Source organism: Myotis nattereri (genome assembly GCF_964212035.1).
Source record: "Myotis nattereri genome assembly, chromosome: 4".
Classification (NCBI taxonomy): Eukaryota; Metazoa; Chordata; class Mammalia; order Chiroptera; family Vespertilionidae; genus Myotis; species Myotis nattereri.
In genome coordinates, this window is record NC_138079.1 from 101,294,758 (window position 1) to 101,312,103 (window position 17,346).

Below are 17,346 nucleotides of genomic sequence, written 5' to 3' on the forward strand. Positions count from 1 at the left end.
GCACCAGCCGCCGGCCAGCCCTGAGCGCACCGCCCCACGCACGCGCAGACCCGCCCCGCCGCCCGCCCTAGTTTTCAAACGCACCCAGCGCTTCCATTGGCCCGTCTGGGGGGGCGCGCGCCGCAGGGCTACAGGGCTCCGCCCTCGGCCACGCCCCGCTCGCCGTCTCCGGGCGCCCTCGATTGGCCGCCCCAGGACGCGAATTCGAACGCCGGCCGTTGATTGGCGGAGCCCGTGAAGCCTCCCGGCTCCCTGGTCCTGGCGGGGGTCTGGGAGGAGCGCGGTTCAGACTCGGCGGGCAGGGGCTTCTTCAGTCCGACTTGGGCCGCGTGGTTCCGGGCTGGTCGGTGCTTGGCCCTCGCTGCTGACTCGGCGTCAGAGTTCCCGGCCGCCGGAACCCACCGTGCGCAGTCGGTTGTCGGCGAAGGTCTGCGGACCCTGCGGGCGCGGGGTCTTGCGAAGGCCGCGGCGCAGCTGTGTCCCAGACGGGGCCGTCTGTCTGTGTGGACGCGGAAGAGCCAGCGCCCGGGCATTGCGTCTAGGTGGCCCCTGACCCCCGATGCCATACGCCTACTTCCCGTTCGCGCTTCAGGCGAGGAGACCTCGGGTTGGGGACCAAGCCACTGACTGCATCGATTGTCATGGCAGAAAGTGGAATTGGAGATCTGGGCTCGAAAGCATCCACCCAGCAAGCACGTTTGGCCCCTTCTTCCCCAGTAACAAGGCTCCCCCTGGGCCCTTCGTCCGTACCTGTCCCAGGACAAGCACTAACCCTCTCACCTTGACCAGGTATCTCCCCAACTCTGTCTCCAGTATCTCCTCACTGCCACCCTGGGACCCCTTCCCGAAAGGGAAGCGCACACCTGCTTGCTTTACTCGCTGTTGCCAGCCACAGCTGGGCATTCTGTTCTCAGAGGTTAGCAGGCAGTGCCTACATGGCCCGTCTTTCAGGAATCAGCTCACCTTCCACCCCTTCCAGGAGACATTCTAACAAGGAAAGAACTGCAATCTCCGGGCCTGGAGAAGCTAAGGAATCCGAGTCATGGCTCAGACCCCTCCTCCCACAACCTCAACCAGCTGTCATGTCCCCTCTGCTCCCCCATTCCTCATGGTCCCTGAACCTCATGGTGCCCAGACTCCATGCCAGCCTGGAGCAGGAGATGGAGAAGTGAGGAGACGGATGATCTCAACAAAGGATATGAAAGTCTCAGTGGTCCCAAAATGACAAGGGGCTGAGGCCCTGGAATTTGGTGGTGGCGGAGCAGGCGGGGTGATGTGCACGGGAAGTAGAATGGATAGAGCTGAACATGCTTGGGGCCTGCTCCCCAGATGTCCCAGAGTTCTCATCCTTCCTCACCTTTTTTCCCATTGGTTACTCTTTCCCGGGTTGTTACTTTGTCGCCCTCCTCCCCTGCCTTGTTACTTTGTTACCGGTTTTTCCCCAGGCAGAGGTACCTTCCTTCAGTGTTAGATTTTGGAAGCACCCACAAGGCACCAATAAACTGGACCCACCGATGATGGAGTCAGCTGTCATTCACCGCCCTAACTCCCCTGTCATATGACGTCACAAGTCCAAAACCTCATCCCTGGTCACTCAGAGTTCCTCAGATGTCCTCTGTCTTGTTCTTTCTGACCTTATCGCTCTCCGTCATTCAGAAGTAAAGGTTTCTTATTTTTTCAGGAAACAGGTGTCCTCTTCTTGGCTATTCTGTAGCCATACCTTCCCTAGCCCCCACCCACTGCCCTAGCAGTAAGAGCCCCTAGGGCCCAGTGGGGTGAGAGACAGTTCCAGAAAGGTGTGAGAAGAGCCCATTTCCCATTCAGGGTGGGAGAACTCATTGGGAATGTCAAACTGTGGGGCGCTCAGGGAAGTTTCTGCTTGGAATAAGATGGCAATTGAAGGACTGGGGATGAATGAGAAAGGAATTCAAGGGTGGCAGGGTGTAGAGGGGAGAGTAAGGAAACTGAAGTAGACTGAGAACGCAAAGATCCCATGATTCAGAGAGAAAAGAACAGGAGTCTTCAGAGGACGCAGAGAAGCAGAGGAAGTGGAGAGAGGCCACAGGAGGGGTTTTCATCAGAAGGCTGCAGGGGACATTGTGAAATGCCCTAGAGAAGTTACATGGAAAAATAAGGCAGCAACCAGTGGGTGTGATAGCAAGGAGTGTGATAATGCTGTCATTCACCGCCCTATGTTGGGTAAGTAGTGATGGGAGGTAGGATGAGTGGGCAGGGACAGTAGATAGCACTTTCCCAGAGAAGACTGAGAAGGGAGGGAGCAAACAACCTGCTGAGGGGGCTTTTTAGAGGGGGCCAGAAGGACCCCGCTGGAGAGAGAAAGGCTGCTTGATGGAGCATCCTCATGACAGAGGTGCAAAGACACATCCGTCCACCCTCAGGCTAGACAGGGCAATGGGCTGGAGCACACGGGTCTTGCGTTCAGTGGTTCTCACACCCGAGCTGCATCAGAAACACTTGTTAACATGGGGCTCATTTTAATGCAGATTGCTGGGCCTCATCCAAAAATTTCTGACCCAACAGGCCTGGGGTGGGGCCCTTGAACCTGCATTTCTAACAAGTTTCTGAAGCTGCTAATGCTGTGGTCAGGAACTCCACTATGAGAACCTCTGTCTGCCTCAGTCAAATGTTGGCTCTATACCTCCTGACCGTGTAAAGTTAGTGAAGTCTAAATCTCAGCTCACTCATCTGGGCAATGGTATAATGATCATGACCACTTCAGGGGTTGGTGCGGGATCACAGGTAGGCTTACCCTAACCTTTGCAGCGGCTGGGGCAGAAAGCAAATCCAGGTATGTACATGCTGAAAATTTGTGACTTAGGCTGCAAACTCATCAATCTACCTCTTCTCCTACCTTCAGAACTATGACATCTTTGCAGCCATGGTCACCCTCAGCTATCGCTCCTTGAGAGGACACGGCAGGTGTTTCTCTGAGGCTACTTCCACAGACAGGTCTCATTGAGGCCGCAGGCCACCAGCTGGGACTCAAGGGAATGGTTTTCTATTGACATACACCTGGATTCTCCACTAGGCCTTCAAGGCAAATGGCCTCAGTCTGGCAGAGAGCCACCCTAGCCTTCCGCCCTTGAGCTGGGCTCACTGGGACCACCAGCTGCCTGTGTAATCCTTGCAACCTATGGCAGGGTACGCACACCTGAGCTAACCTGGCACTGGGAAGTTTATTTTTAAAAAATATATGTTTTTATTGATTTTTGTTTTTTTTGAGAGGAAGGGAAAGGGAAAGGAGAGAGAGAGAAAAAAACAACAACACAAAAAACCATCGATGTGAGAGAGAAACATCAATTGGTTGCCTCTCGTCTGCACCCTGACCAGGGATCAAATCCGCAACCTGGGTATATGCCCTGACCTGGAATGGAACGGACAACCTTTCGGTGCATGGGATGACAACCAACTGAGCCACACCTACCAGGGTGGGAATTTTTTTATTGTAGCAAGACTGTGAGGGAAGTGGGGAGGGAGGTGGTGGTGATGAGGGCCCTGCTGGCTCTGCTTGCCCTGTATTTCCCCCTTGGGTTGGGGGCCCAGGGCAGGTGAAGCTCAGGAAGATGCCCTACAGGGAAACCTGGCTGACTGAGTAGTCATCTAGCATGTACTTCTTGGCTTGCTCCAGAGTGTTAAGTACCTACAGTTGATGGCAGGCACTGTGGAGGGGGGAGGAGACAGCAGAGGGTGGAAAGAAGGAGAGTCCTTGGACTTGTGATAAGGCCCCCAAAAGGCCCATTCCTCTTTCAGCTGCCCCCAGAGCACTCCCAGCACGTCAGTCCTACAGAATTCAGCTGTCTGCCATCTCGGGGACTCTGGTTGGGAATGGTGTCAGGAAGCAGAGGTCCCGGCGAGCCCCTGGCTTGCTGTACGATGCTGGGTATATGGCATTCTCTGTCTGGGCCTGCTACCCTCTCTGTGAAATGAGGAGGAGCTGATCTCCAAGGTCCCTTCCAGCACAGACATCTAATGTTCTATGAAATCCATATGAACATTGCCATGGAGACATCAGAGAGGAACTGTAGCAGCACTGAACGTGATTTCCACCCGAAAGAGAAAACACCGGAAAGCGGGTGACATCAGAGCTGCGCTCCCTCCAATGCCCAGGTATATGCTCACCTTCACCCAGCTGAGAGCATTGCCAGGCAGGTGATAACAGGCCATCCCTTGGTGCTCATCTTCCAGGACACTGCCTGCACGAAGGAGAGACCATGTTCCCATGAGGGCTGGGCTGGAGGGCCACGGCAGGGTGGCCTGGGCCCACAGAATTTCAGTCTTCATCCTAGGGGCCAGGAATGCGGGACTTGGCAGGGGTGAGGCACAGATGCCCTCTGTGTAGTGTCGCACACCTGGGAAGGTCAGGTCCACAAATGCCTTGAACTCCTGCAGCGCCTCCTGCTGCCTGTTGGTCCTGACTTTGGTCCGCAGGGAGTAGCCACGGCCAAGCTTGCTCTTGAGGTGCTGGGGGCTGCCCAGGCACTTGATGCCAGCCGGGTGCACAAGGCCTCACAGTCCTCCATGCTGGGGAGAGGGGGTGGGGCCCATCCCTTCTTTCAGCTGCCCCCAGAGCACTGTCACCTGTATGAGCACTCCCTGGGGGAGGGATGGGTATGCTGACATCTACCCTCTGTGTCAAACGCTGAATGTCAACACCCAGATCAGGCTGTTCCTGAGTCCCATGCTCAGAGTGTGGCCCACATGCTAGAGCCTGGGGATTCTCCTCACAGATTCTATTCCAACTGATGTCAGGTCTCTGCCTACGCAGTCCCTCCCAGCCTATTCCTCCCATAGCCCCCATCCCAGCTCATCCATCCACCCACAGAGCCCTGAGCTCTACCTATGGGAGGTGATGACGATGGCCTTGCAGGTCTTACAGACCCTTGCCACAGTTCCCCAGAGCAGGCACTGGACTACAGGGTCCATGCCAGTGGATGGCGCTCATCCGGAAAGGTGACCACAGGCTCTCCCAGCAGGGCAATGCCAGTGCTCAGCTTCTGCTTGCTGCCACCACTAGGAGCAGAGAGGAGGAAGGTTTGGGTGAACGGCAGTTGTCAACCTCCAGTAGTTCAACCCTCTCCGCTTTTTCTTCTCTGTCCAGAAAGTGCTCACAACCCCTAGTGGGGCTTTTAGTAACTGTCCACGCTGAGTATAAACCAGGGGTTTATACTTTTTGACTCGAGGGCCACAATGCGTTCTTAAACTGGACCGGAGGTCCGGAACAAAAGCATGGATGGAGTGTTTGTGTGAACTAATATAAATTCAAAGTAAACATCATTACATAAAAGGGTACGGTCTTTTTTTTTCAATAGTTTTATTCATTTCAAACGGGCTGGATCCGGCCCATGGCTGGTATAAACCATTCCCCTGACACAGGGATCAGTCCAGGTAAGTACATGGTCAATGAGCCTTCTTTGATGATCTCAATGGGTGCTGGGGTTAAGGGCAAAAGGCCAGTTTATTTATTTATTTTAAATGTGCAATTATTACTATGGAAAAGGTAATAAAATATACAAAACAAAACTTTCCCTTTTTAAAACTAATGTTACAAACCCATATTATGGCTTATATATAAATACTATACTCTATAGCTGACCATTCATTTGGCGCCTAAGTCCAACAAAGTAGCCCTCTAACGGTTAAAAAAACACACAAGAAAAATTTATCCAAGAATGGATTGTGCCCTAATCGGTTTGGCTCAGTGGATAGAGCGTCGGCCTGCGGACTAAAGGGTTCCCAGGTTCGATTCCGGTCAAGGGCATGTACCTTGTTTGCGGGCACATCCCCAGTACGGGGTGTGCAGGAGGCAGCTAATCGATGTTTCTCTCTCATCGATGTTTCTAACTCTCTATCCCTCTCCCTTCCTCTCTGTGAAAAAAAATCAATAAAATATATTAAAAAAAGAAAATAAAAAGAATGGATTGCCCTTCTGTGTGTTTATCCTGAATGATTACAGGATTTTGTCAACTATGGGAGGAATCACTGTGTGCGCAAGTCTGAGTAAAAGAGTGTTTTAGATACAGTTTTCAAAATAATTTTCACCCTTCAGAAAACACAAATACACAAAGATGCATCCTTCATAGAAATCAAGCACAAATCCATCAAGTTGAGCTATTTTCAAATACAGGAAAAAGTATGGCACAGAACAGAAGCCACAATGTGGCTTTCTCTAATTGTATAGGATGTCATAGCACACATTCCAGCATGGAGTTTGTTATTCAAACTTACAGGTATCAATCAGCCCTGTTCCAAGCATAAGAGAGAAAGTGATTCAGTCATCATCATCATCATCACCATCACCATCATCAGGCCTGTTTAGCACTATGATACAAATGGGAAAAATAAACCAGGGGCACTTACACTGTCCCAGACCAGAATATTCCCACTGACACAACTATTCTCTTTTTAAAGGAACTGGAGTATGAGGGGGCGGGGGGAGTGTCTATTTTTAGAGAAATACAAATACAAATTTTAGAATTTGCCTGTGACCATCCGAGAGCCCAAGTGAGAGGTCTTGCCCTGCCCAGTCCTGGCCTTCACATGGCCTTGATCTCATAATTCACTGCTTGGTGTTTACTTGTCCCAGCCTTGCCTCATGTTCTCATTGTGGATGCTGTTGTGGGTCCTCTTGTTCTTGTCTCTGTCCTGGGACAGTTCACTGGCCGTGGTCATAAGCTGCTGCTGCGCGCACTCCTCCAACTTGGCCCGGTGATCTGCTTCTCCTTGCAGGCATCCAGGATGCCCTCCCTGGACAGCTCAGCACTGGAGCCCCTGCACTTCGTGTCCTCCTCCTACAGATTCTCTTGGGCCTGACAGCCCACCAACTCCTACACTGAAGTGTGTGTGTGGTTGGGGGCGGGGAGGGTTGTCATCCACCAGATGCAGCTCCTCCTTGACCTTCTCCAGGTCAGCCTGGCTTCTTCGGCCCTGTGCTCCCCTCCTCCACCTCCTCCCACTTAGTCTAAGCGTCTCTTCCACGAGGGGGACCTTGGTGGTGTTCTATGCAGCCAGCTGCTCCTGGCTTCTTATCTGCTCCACCACCTGCCTCTCCAGCTCCTTCTGGGCCACAGTGCAGCCAGGGGTCAGCTTCCAGGCACTGGGCCTCGTCTGTCCCGTGCGCTTCCTCTCCTCCTCCAGCTCCAGGGCCGGAGGGCCATGTTATTGAACTTTTAAAAACAAACACATAGCATTTACAATATGCAAGGCGCTGTTCTAAACTTTGCAAAGTTAAATAATGTAATCTTCAAAAGACACTAGGAAACACAAAAACCTGCTTGAAACTGAAGCCAAGAGAGAGAGAGAGAGAGAGAGAGAGAGAGAGAGAGAGAGAAGAACCAGGGACGACATCCCTGACCCATGGGTGTCTCTGACTTCCCAGTCCAGGGAGTAGGGTGCTGCTGCAAATGCTCAGGGGTTGCTGGGCACAGCTCTAGGGGGTTCTGGGAGCCCGGAGGCGTGTGGCCTGCCTTGGTTTACGCTAGTTGGAGCTGGGTTGATGTCACTGGCAACAGAAAATTGAGGAATGCCTCTAGGCTTTTCACCAGAATATCAACATCTCGGATGCCTCAGACACAGGGGCATAAGGTAATGCGTGCTTGAAATGCCAGCCTACCCAAATCAGAACTGTGTTTAGTGGCAGGAAGAAAGGTCTGTCCTCATTCCGTCTGGACGATAACATCTGGAGTGCTGCTACCTGACCTCAGCCCCATTACTGCCCGGGCCAAGAGGAAGCAGTGCCTTAGGGCAGCAAAGGTCACCGACCCATTCTTACAGGAAGGCCACCTCCCTGCAGATCCACAAAGTGACATGGACTGCACAGCTACCCCAAGCCGAGGGCTAATGGGCCTTGCCCTACACCCCAGCAGTGAGAAGAGCCAGAACAAATCTTAGTATTGGAGGTGGTAGGGCCAAGGGAGCTCCAAATCTTACCTGTAGGTCCTCACCAGCTGGTCTGAGTTTGCGGTCACGAGTAAGTCATCAATAATTTGCGCCCTACCTGGTTTGGCTCAGTGGATAGAGCATCGGCCTGCAGACCGAAGGGTCCCAGGTTCGATTCCAGTCAAGGGCACATGCCTGGGTTGCGGGCTCAACCCCCAGCAGGGAGTGTGCAGGAGGCAGCCGATCAATGATTCTCTGTCATCATTAATGTTTCTATCTCTCTCTCCCTCTCCCTTCCTCTCTGAAATCAATAAAAAATATCTACACTAATAAAAGAGAAACATGGTAATTGGCGTACGACCACTACCCTTCCCATTGGCTAATCAGGGCAATATGCAAATTAACTGTCAGCCAAGATGGCGGACAGCAGCCAGGCAGCTTGAAACTAACATGAGGCTTGCTTGCCTCAGTGACAGAGGACTCCAACGTTCCCCACCGGCCGCTGCAGGCCTCTGAGCCTGCAGTTTCAAACATTGTAACAAATATAGATGCTAAAAAAAAAACCCAGAAACCAGCTTTCAGCGAGCTGGGATCTCAGAGCTGGAGTCAGAGCTGGAGTTATACATTGTTTCGATTACCTACTTTCAGCAGCGGAGGCCTAAGAGCTGGAGCCTCAGAGCTAAAGCTGGCCCAAAATTAAAAAAGAAAAAGAAAAAAAGGAGCGGTTGGGAGCTTCCATCACCTGCCAGCCTGAAAACAGCCCTCAGCCCCTCACCCAGACTGGCCAGGCACTCCAGTGGGGACCCCCACCCTGAAGGGTGTGTGACCAGCTGCAAACAGCTCTCAGCCCCTCACCCAGACTGGCCAGGCACTCCAGTGGGGACCCCCACCCTGAAGGGTGTGTGACCAGCTACAAACAGCCCTCAGCCCCTCACCCAGGCTGGCCAGGCATCCCAGTGGGGACCCCAACCCTGAATGGTGTGTGACCAGCTGCAAACAGCCATCATCCCCTCACCCAGGCTGGCCAGGCACCCCAGTGGGGACCCCCACCCTGATCCAGGACACCCTTCAGGGAAAACCAGCCAGCCCCACCCATGCACCAGGCCTGGGTAATATGCCTCCCAGCACCGGGATCAGCGTGACAGGGGGCAGCGCCCAAACCCCCTGATTGCTCTGCGGCTCTGTGTGTGACAGGGGGTGGGGCCACAACCTCCCTATCCGCCCTGCTCTGTTTGTGACAGGGGAAGGCGCCCCAACCTCCTGATCAGCCCTGCCCTGTGCCTGATACGGGGGAGCTCCCCAACCTCTGATCGCCCTGCGGCTCTGTGTGTGACAGGGTGCAGCGCCCCAACCCACTGATCAGCCCTGCTCTGTGTGTGACAGGGTGCAGCGCCTCAACCGCCCCCCCCCCTGGGCCCTGCTCTGTGGGTGATAGAGAGTGGCGCCCCAACCCCCTGATCCGCCCTGCTCTGTGTGTGACAGGTGGCGGTGCCCCAACTCCCCTATCGGCCCTACTCTCTGAGTGACAGGGGGGAGCTCCTCAACCCCCTGATGGGCCCTGCTCTGTGCGTGACAGGGGGCAGCGCCCCAACCCCCGGATTGGCCCTGCTCTGTGCGTGACAGGGGGTGGCGCCGCAACCTCCCCATCGACCCTGCCTTTAGTGTGACAGGGGGCGGTGCCCCAATCCCCCAATCGGCCCTACCCTGAACATGACTGGGGGTGGCATCGCAACCTCCCGATCTGCCCTGCTCTGTGCATGACAGGGGGCGGCGTCCCAACTCCGCAATCGGCCCTGCTCTGAGCCCGACCAGGGGCTGCACCTAGGGATTGGGCCTTTCCTCTGCCACCCGGGAGCAGGCCTAAGCCAGCAGGGTGTTATCTCCCGAGGGCTCCTAGACTGCTAGAGGGCACAGGCTGGGCTGAGGGACCCCCGCTTCCCCTGGAGTGCACAAATTTTTGTGCACCGGGTCCCTAGTATATATATATTTTAAAATAATAATTTGATCCACGCAGGCACTGATGTGCGCTCGGGGATGCCCCGGAGCCCGCTGTCCATCACCAGCATCTCTCGGCCTGTCATGTGGTCCAGCAGGACATCAAACTGGGGGGAGTGGCCAACACCCTTCCCTACCTGAGGTTGGAACAGACCCAAGGGGAAGGCACATCGGATGGACACCTGCCCTGGCCTTGCCCCACCCCAGGCTCCTGCCTCTGTCCTATGCATACCCGCATTTACCACCTGAGCAGACATGTGCCTTGGGGGTTCCTGGGACAACAGTGATGTAGGGAGCCTGGGATGCAGTGCTCACTGTTGGTGTCTGTACACTGGGGCACATGGGGCTGGAGCACTTACTTGGCACCCTATCTTCTGCCCACCAGGCCTACTTCCTGTCACTTTTCAAGTGTCCAGTCAATAGAAGACACTTTATTTTTTCCCCTTTAAAAATATTTTCTGTTAGACATGTATAGACAGGAATAGATTTTTTTTGTGTCAAATATTTATACAAAGGCTACTGGACTCTCTTGTTGGTCCCTGCCCCAGGCCTGGTGTGCACCTCCAGACTCTCGCATGAGGTGTGCTCCCCGCAGAGGACTGTTTTGTGTTATTGTTGCCAAACAGCATCATCCCGTATCTACCAGTCTGTAACTTGCTTTTCCAGCTCAACGTTATATCTTAAAGATCTTCCTCGGTCAATAAACACAGACCTATTCTGACTCGGTTTAACTGCTAGTTAGTCATCCAGGGAAGGCTTCTAGATTTTACTTAGTTATTTATAAACAATTCAGGCACATTTGAGTTATTTCCAGTTTTTTGCCATTATGAACTTGCAGCGAACTACCCTGGTTTGTGCCCATGTTCAAACATTCCTCTGGAGTAGATGATGAAAATAGAATGCCATTCTTGAAAGATAACCAAATTTCTTTTCCCCATCTTCTCCTCACTTTAACCAGCTGGATAGTTCTGAGCTCTGGGTGGGGTGGGGAGACTGCTGAGAAGAATGATGACTTGAATGAAGATGCTTCAAATATTTCACTATTAAATGCAAAGATTTCTGGTAGATTGCAAATAAATCTGGTGATTTTAACACAATATTTCTTCTATTTCTAGTTTGCTATTTTTTTTTTCTAAATCATGAGTGGGTACTGTGTTTTTTAAGAATGTCTTTTCAGCATCTATTGAAAAATATTTTTCTCCTTTCATCTACTAAGGTTGTGATTTATATTGTTGGGTTTTTCTACTATTTTTTTAAAATATGTTTTTAGAAAACCAAGTTTTGGAGAAACCAAGATGGCGGCATAGGTAAACACCAGAAATTGCTGCCTCTCACAACAACTTCAAAAATACAACTAAAAGAGAGAACCAAGATGGCGGCATAGGTTAACGCCGGAGTTTGCTGCTTTGAACAACTACTTCAAAAGTAAAACTAAAAGACTGAACGGACATCACCCAGAACCACTGGAACGCTGGCTGAGTGGAAGTCCTACAACTAGGAGGACAGAGAAACGCATACGGACACTCAGAGGAGGCGCAGTGCTGAAGTCAAATTCTGAGGTGCGGAGTGCGCGCGCGGAGCGGGCTGGCGGCGGAGGGCGCGGTTAGCGTTTTTCAATCGGGAGGGAGTCGCAGACTCTGAGCTCCAGATCCGGGCGAGTCTTTAGGGACCCAGACTCAAACGGGAGAAGCGGGACTGTCTGGCCTCGGTCAGAGCGAGTGCAGCTTTCTCTCCGAGGTGTGCAGCGGGGCTGGGACTCAGAGAGGCAGAGCCCCTGGGGACAGGACTGAGAGCCACCATAACTGCTCTCTCCGGCCCACCCCATTGATCCTGTGCGACCCACCCCGCCCAAGCCCTGCACAGAGGCATTTGCCGGATAGCCTCAGGCAAAGGCTAGATTAGCACCTCCCTAGAGGACAGAAGTTCAGACCACTAGGGGGTGCACCAAGGAAGCATAACAAAATGCGGAGACAAAGAAACAGGACAAAATTGTCAATGGAAGATCTAGAGTTCAGAACCACACTTTTAAGGTCTCTCAAGAACTGTTTAGAAGCCGCCGATAAACTTAATGAGATCTACAAGAAAACTAATGAGACCCTCGATGTTATATTGGGGAACCAACTAGAAATTAAGCATACACTGACTGAAATAAAGAATATTATACAGACTCCCGACAGCAGAACAGAGGAGCGCAAGAATCAAGTCAATGATTTGAAATGTGAGGAATCAAAAAACACCCAACCGGAAAAGCAAAATGAAAAAAGAATCCAAAAATGCGAGGATAGTGTAAGGAGCCTCTGGGACAGCTTCAGGCGTACCAACATCAGAATTATAGGGGTGCCAGAAGATGAGAGAGAGCAAGATATTGAAAACCTATTTGAAGAAATAATGACAGAAAACTTCCCCTAGCTGGTGAAAGAAATGGACTTACAGGTCCAAGAAGCGCGGAGAACCCCAAACAAAAGGAATCCAAAGAGGACCACACCAAGACACATCATAATTAAAATGCCAAGAGCAAAAGATAAAGAGAGAATCTTAAAAACAGCAAGAGAAAGAAACTCAGTTACCTACAAGGGAATACCCATACGACTGTCAGCTGATTTCTCAACAGAAACTTTGCAGGCCAGAAGGGAGTGGCAAGAAATATTCAAAGTGATGAATACCAAGAACCTACAACCAAGATTACTTTATCCAGCAAAGCTATCGTTCAGAATTGAAGGTCAGATAAAGAGCTTCACAGATAAGGAAAAGCTAAAGGAGTTCATCACCACCAAACCAGGATTATATGAAATGCTGAAAGGTATCCTTTAAGAAGAGGAAGAGGAAGAAAAAGGTAAAGATACAAATTATGAACAACAAATATGCATCTATCAACAAGTGAATCTAAGAATCAAGTGAATAAATAATCTGATGAACAGAATGAACTGGTGATTATAATAGAATCAGGGACATAGAAAGGGAATGGACTGACCATTCTTGGGGGGAAAGGGGTGTGGGAGATGCGGGAAGAGACTGGACAAAAATCGTGCACCTATGGATGAGGACAGTGGGTGGGGAGTGAGGGCGGAGGGTGGGGTGGGAACTGGGAGGAGGGGAGTTATGGGGGGGAAAAAGAGGAACAAATGTAATAATCTGAACAATAAAGATTTAATTAATAATAAAAAAAAAATACAACTAAAAGACAAAACGGACATCATCCAGAACCACAGGAAAGCTGGCTGAGTGGAAATTCTACAACTAGAAGGAAAGAGAAAAGCACACTGAGACTCAGAGGAGGTGCGGTCCGGAAGTAAAGTGCAGAGGTACAGAGGCGCACATGGCAAGGGCTGGCAACTGAGGACGCGGCTGTCTTTTTGAATCGGGAGGTAGTCACAAGCCCCCGACTGCTCTGAACTCCAGTTCCGGGAAGTCTCTGGGGACCCAGACTCATATGGGGAGAAACTGGACTGTCTGGAAGCGGGCAGAATTCGGAACTCGAGGGCGCCTTTCTCTCAGAGGTGCTTGCAGCAACTATGGTGACGCTGAGACACGGGGCCCCTTAGGGCAGGGCTGAGGATCAGCCATAGCTGTTTGCTCCGCCCTTCGATTCCCTGAGACCCCGCCCCACCCAAGCTGCAGCAGAGGCTTTTGCATATGAATGCCCTGGCCCTTTGCAATCTGAAAATTACCTAACAAACTGCAGCTGGGCCAGACAGACCCAGAACTTCCAAGAGAAGGCCCAAGGCCCCACAGCAGCTTGCATTGCTTCACAGCTGGGCCTCATCTGGGCAACTCTAACCCCAAACAAGGAAGGGGAATCTGCAGATCCCTTTGTAGCTCTTGCTGGGTAGCCTCAGGCAGAGGCTAAATTAGCACCTCCTTAGATCCAAGAGCCAGTGTACCCAGTGGTCAGAGTGGGACCATCCAGATTACAACTCCTCAGATCCATAAGGGACACACTCAGGGGGCAGACTCAGTGAGCACCAAAGCCCCACTGAAGCAAGTCTTGCCCCAGAAGGGTGTCTTCAGCACAGAAGTTCTCCCACCATAGACACAGCTGGTTCTCACAGCCAATTGGCCTAGAGGTCAATTCCTCCCAGTGATACCTACAACAATCAAGGCTTAACTACAACAAGACTGTGCACAAAGCCCACAAACGGGTGCACCAAGAGTGTCCACCTCAGGTAATTGGGGAGGCTGAGCCACTGGGCCCTATAGGACACCTAGCACACAAAGCCACTCTACCAACACAGGGAAGCATAAAAAATGCGGAGACAAAGAAACAGGTCACAAATGACAGAAATGGAGGAAAGCAAACTACTGGATATAGAGTTCAAAACCACGTTAATAACGTTACTCAAGAATTTTCTAGAAACCGCCAATAAATTTAGTGAGACCCTGGAGAATACAAAAAAAGACCAACCAGAAATCAAGCATACACTGACTGAAATAAAGAATAATATACAGAGATCCAACAGCAGACAAGAGGATCCCAAGAATCAAGTCAAAGATTTGAAATACGAAGAAGCAAAAAATACCCAACCAGAAAAGCAAAAAGAATCCAAAAATATGAAGATAGTGTAAGGAGCCTCTGGGACAACTTCAAGCATACCAACATCTGAACTATGGGGGTGCCAGAAGAAGAGAGAGAGCAAGATATTGAAAACCTATTTGAAGAAATAGTGACAGAAAACTTCCCCTACCTGGTGAAAGAAATAGACTTACAAGTCCAGGATGCACAGAGAACCCCGAACAAAAAGTCCTCCAAAGAGGACCACACCAAGACACATCATAATTAAAATGCCAAGGGCAAAAGACAAAGAGAGAATCTTAAAAGCAGCAAGAGAAAAACAGTTAGTTACCTACAAGAGAGTACCCATACGACTGTCAGCTGATTTCTCAACAGAAACTATGCAGGCCAGAAGGGAGTGGCAAGAAATATTCAAAGTGATGAATGCCAAGAACCTATAACCAAGATTACTTTATCCAGCAAAGCTATCATTCAGAATTGAAGGTCAGATAAAGAGCTTCACTGATAAGAAAAAGCTAAAGGAGTTCATCACCACCAAACCAGTATTAAATGAAATGCTGAAAGGTATCCTTTAAGAAGAGGAAGAAGAAAAAGGTAAAGATAAAAATTATGAACAGCAAATACATATCTATCAATAAGTGAATCTAAAAATCAAGTGAATAAAAAATCTGATGAACAGAGTAAACTGGTGATTATAATAGAACCAGGGGCATAGAAAGGGAGTGGACTGACAATTCTTGTGGGGAAAGGGGTGTGGGGTGCAGGAAGGGACTGGACAAAAATCGTACACCTATGGATTAGGACGGTGGGAGGGGTAAGGGCAGAGGGTGGGGTGGGAACTGGGTGGAGGAGAGCTATGGGGGGAAAAAGAGGAACAACTGTAATAATCTGAACAATAAAGATTTAATTTAAAAAAATGTTTTTATTGATTTTTAGAGAGAGAGGAAGGGAGAGGGATAGAGAGATAGAAACATCCATTGATCTCTTTTTTTAGGAAGGTTGAGACCACTGGTCTAAGGTTTATTTCTACCTCAGTTTCTGGCTCCTACCCAGCCTGGCCCTGGTCCGGAGGCAACCAACTGATGTGTTTCTCTCACATCGATATTTCTGTCTTTCCCTCTCTCTCCCACTCTTTCTAAACATCAATGGGAAAATATCCTCGGGTGAGGATTAAAAAAACAAACAAAGGTGGGTAACCTGGTCAGAAGGTCAAATCTGCAAGCTGCTCCTCCCAGGGGGTCCGGGATGAATGTCCTTGAGCATCTCCAGGAAGGCCTGCGGGGATGGTGCCTCCACATTCTGGAAGGTGTTCTGGACTCTGCCGAACAGGATGAAGTATTTCAGCTCCTGCCAGATGAACCCCAAGTGGTTCTCATCGAACAGGATGAAGACTCCGGGGAAGCGCCCGCGGTAGGCTAAGCCAGTTAAGGTAACAGTGTCCACGGCATAGAAACACATCCTGCAGGTTCGGGGGTAGTCCTGGTAAAATGAGTTCACGCCCACAGGCAGAACAAACGGGACAGGCTGCTCCTCTGAAGCTGCAGCCCCGGACTCCCCGACGCTGGGCTGGGCAGGGTTCTGCCAGCCATGGCCCTCGCTTTCCTCAGTCCCGTCTTCTTGCTGCTGCTGCTGCTGCTGCTCCCGGATCACCTGCTCGTCAATCTCCTGGACCACGCGGGAGAGCTCGTTGAAGTTGCTGAAGATCTCGCCATCTGGCAGCTGGATGCGGCGCATGAGGTGGATCTCTAACATCCCGATGGAGTCTCCCGTGACCTTCGTGACCCTGGCATACTTCCCATGGAAGCTGAGCATGGCAATCTTTAGGCCGAAGGCATCGTAGTTGCCTTGGAAGAGGCCTGGCCTGATGAGGTCCTCGGGGTGGCTCGGCGGGAGGTAGAGGCGGAGGTAGGCCAGGCAGTCATACTGATATCTGTCGTCCTGCACGTACACCAGCATCAGCCCCCGTTCTTCCCTACGTCTCATTGTTAAATCCTTTGGGTGGTCTGTCTCGTTGCACTGGAGGGTGAGCCTGCCCTTCTGAATCTGCACGTGGCGGTTGTGGGGCCTGCTGATGCGGCCTTCCAGGCACTCCGCCGTGGCTGATTTCCTCTCCGTCAGGCGAATTCTGAACGAGGGCTCGAATTGCAGCAGGCCACCCACGTGGGTGTTAAGGGAAGGCCCATACGTCCAACCAGTAATGCATAAGCCGTCCACCACGACGTTCAGCAGTGTTCTATAGTGCTCAGTATCTAGCTGCCACAATCCCAAAATGTGTCTGTATGGGAACAGCTTCGCATAGACTTCTCGATAAGACATACCTATCGTCTCCAGGTTCTGCAAGTTTTCACAAACGCCATACTCGTCCCGGCAGCGCCGTCTCCAGATGCTGTCGGTGTGCAGGATGCGGTGGAATTTGGTGCAGACCTGGGCCAGGCTGAGCAGGTCGGTGCCGGGGAGCAAGGTCAAGATCTCCACCAGCATCTCCACCGGCAGGTCCTGCAGCGAGCAGCGCGGGGGCCGCATGGGGCTCGCGATTCCTCCACTCCCCGCACAGCACCCCGCTGCCGCGTCCGCCTGGACGTGCTTTTCTGCCCGGGCCAGGGCCGGGGCCGGCTTGCCGTCGGCCGCTGCCGTCTCAGCTGGGCCCTGGCACTGCTGACGACACCGACATCCCCGCGAAGAGCCCACGCCGCAGAGGCCAGCGCACTCCTCCATGCCTCCCTGCGTAACAGCCACGTGGGCCGCGGAGCCTCAGCCGGGCTTTAAACTAGCTAGCTCGTCCAGCCCGAGTTCAGCCACGCCCCCAGGGTCTAGCCACGCCCCCTCAGAGCGGAGCCAATTGTAGGACTTTAGCAACACTTAGAAAGAAACCCATCCCATTGATTTTTAGAGAGAGTCGAAGGGAGGGGGAGAGACAGAGAGAGAAAAACATTGATGTGAGAGAG

General features: G+C 51.6%; 1 protein-coding gene and 1 pseudogene across 2 annotated transcripts; both read right to left on the reverse strand.

Moving 5' to 3' along the window:
* Window positions 1-1,744: 1,744 nt before the first annotated feature.
* LOC308518565 (phospholipid-transporting ATPase ABCA3-like) lies at window positions 1,745-6,690 on the reverse strand (annotated as a pseudogene). The gene is made up of 6 exons: window positions 6,611-6,690; window positions 4,859-5,031; window positions 4,371-4,542; window positions 4,141-4,214; window positions 3,534-3,661; window positions 1,745-1,904 (listed from the first exon to the last, which is right to left on the reverse strand). The product of its transcript is annotated as a phospholipid-transporting ATPase ABCA3-like (transcript).
* An 8,920-nt stretch (window positions 6,691-15,610) lies between these two features.
* LOC308517829 (F-box only protein 31-like) lies at window positions 15,611-17,129 on the reverse strand (the record flags this gene model as incomplete). Its single annotated transcript, XM_081089289.1, has 1 exon — window positions 15,611-17,129. Exon 1 carries the CDS (start codon window positions 17,114-17,116, stop codon window positions 15,611-15,613), a length of 1,506 nt encoding a protein of 501 aa, XP_080945415.1. The 5' UTR covers window positions 17,117-17,129.
* Between the last annotated feature and the right edge of the window lie 217 nt (window positions 17,130-17,346).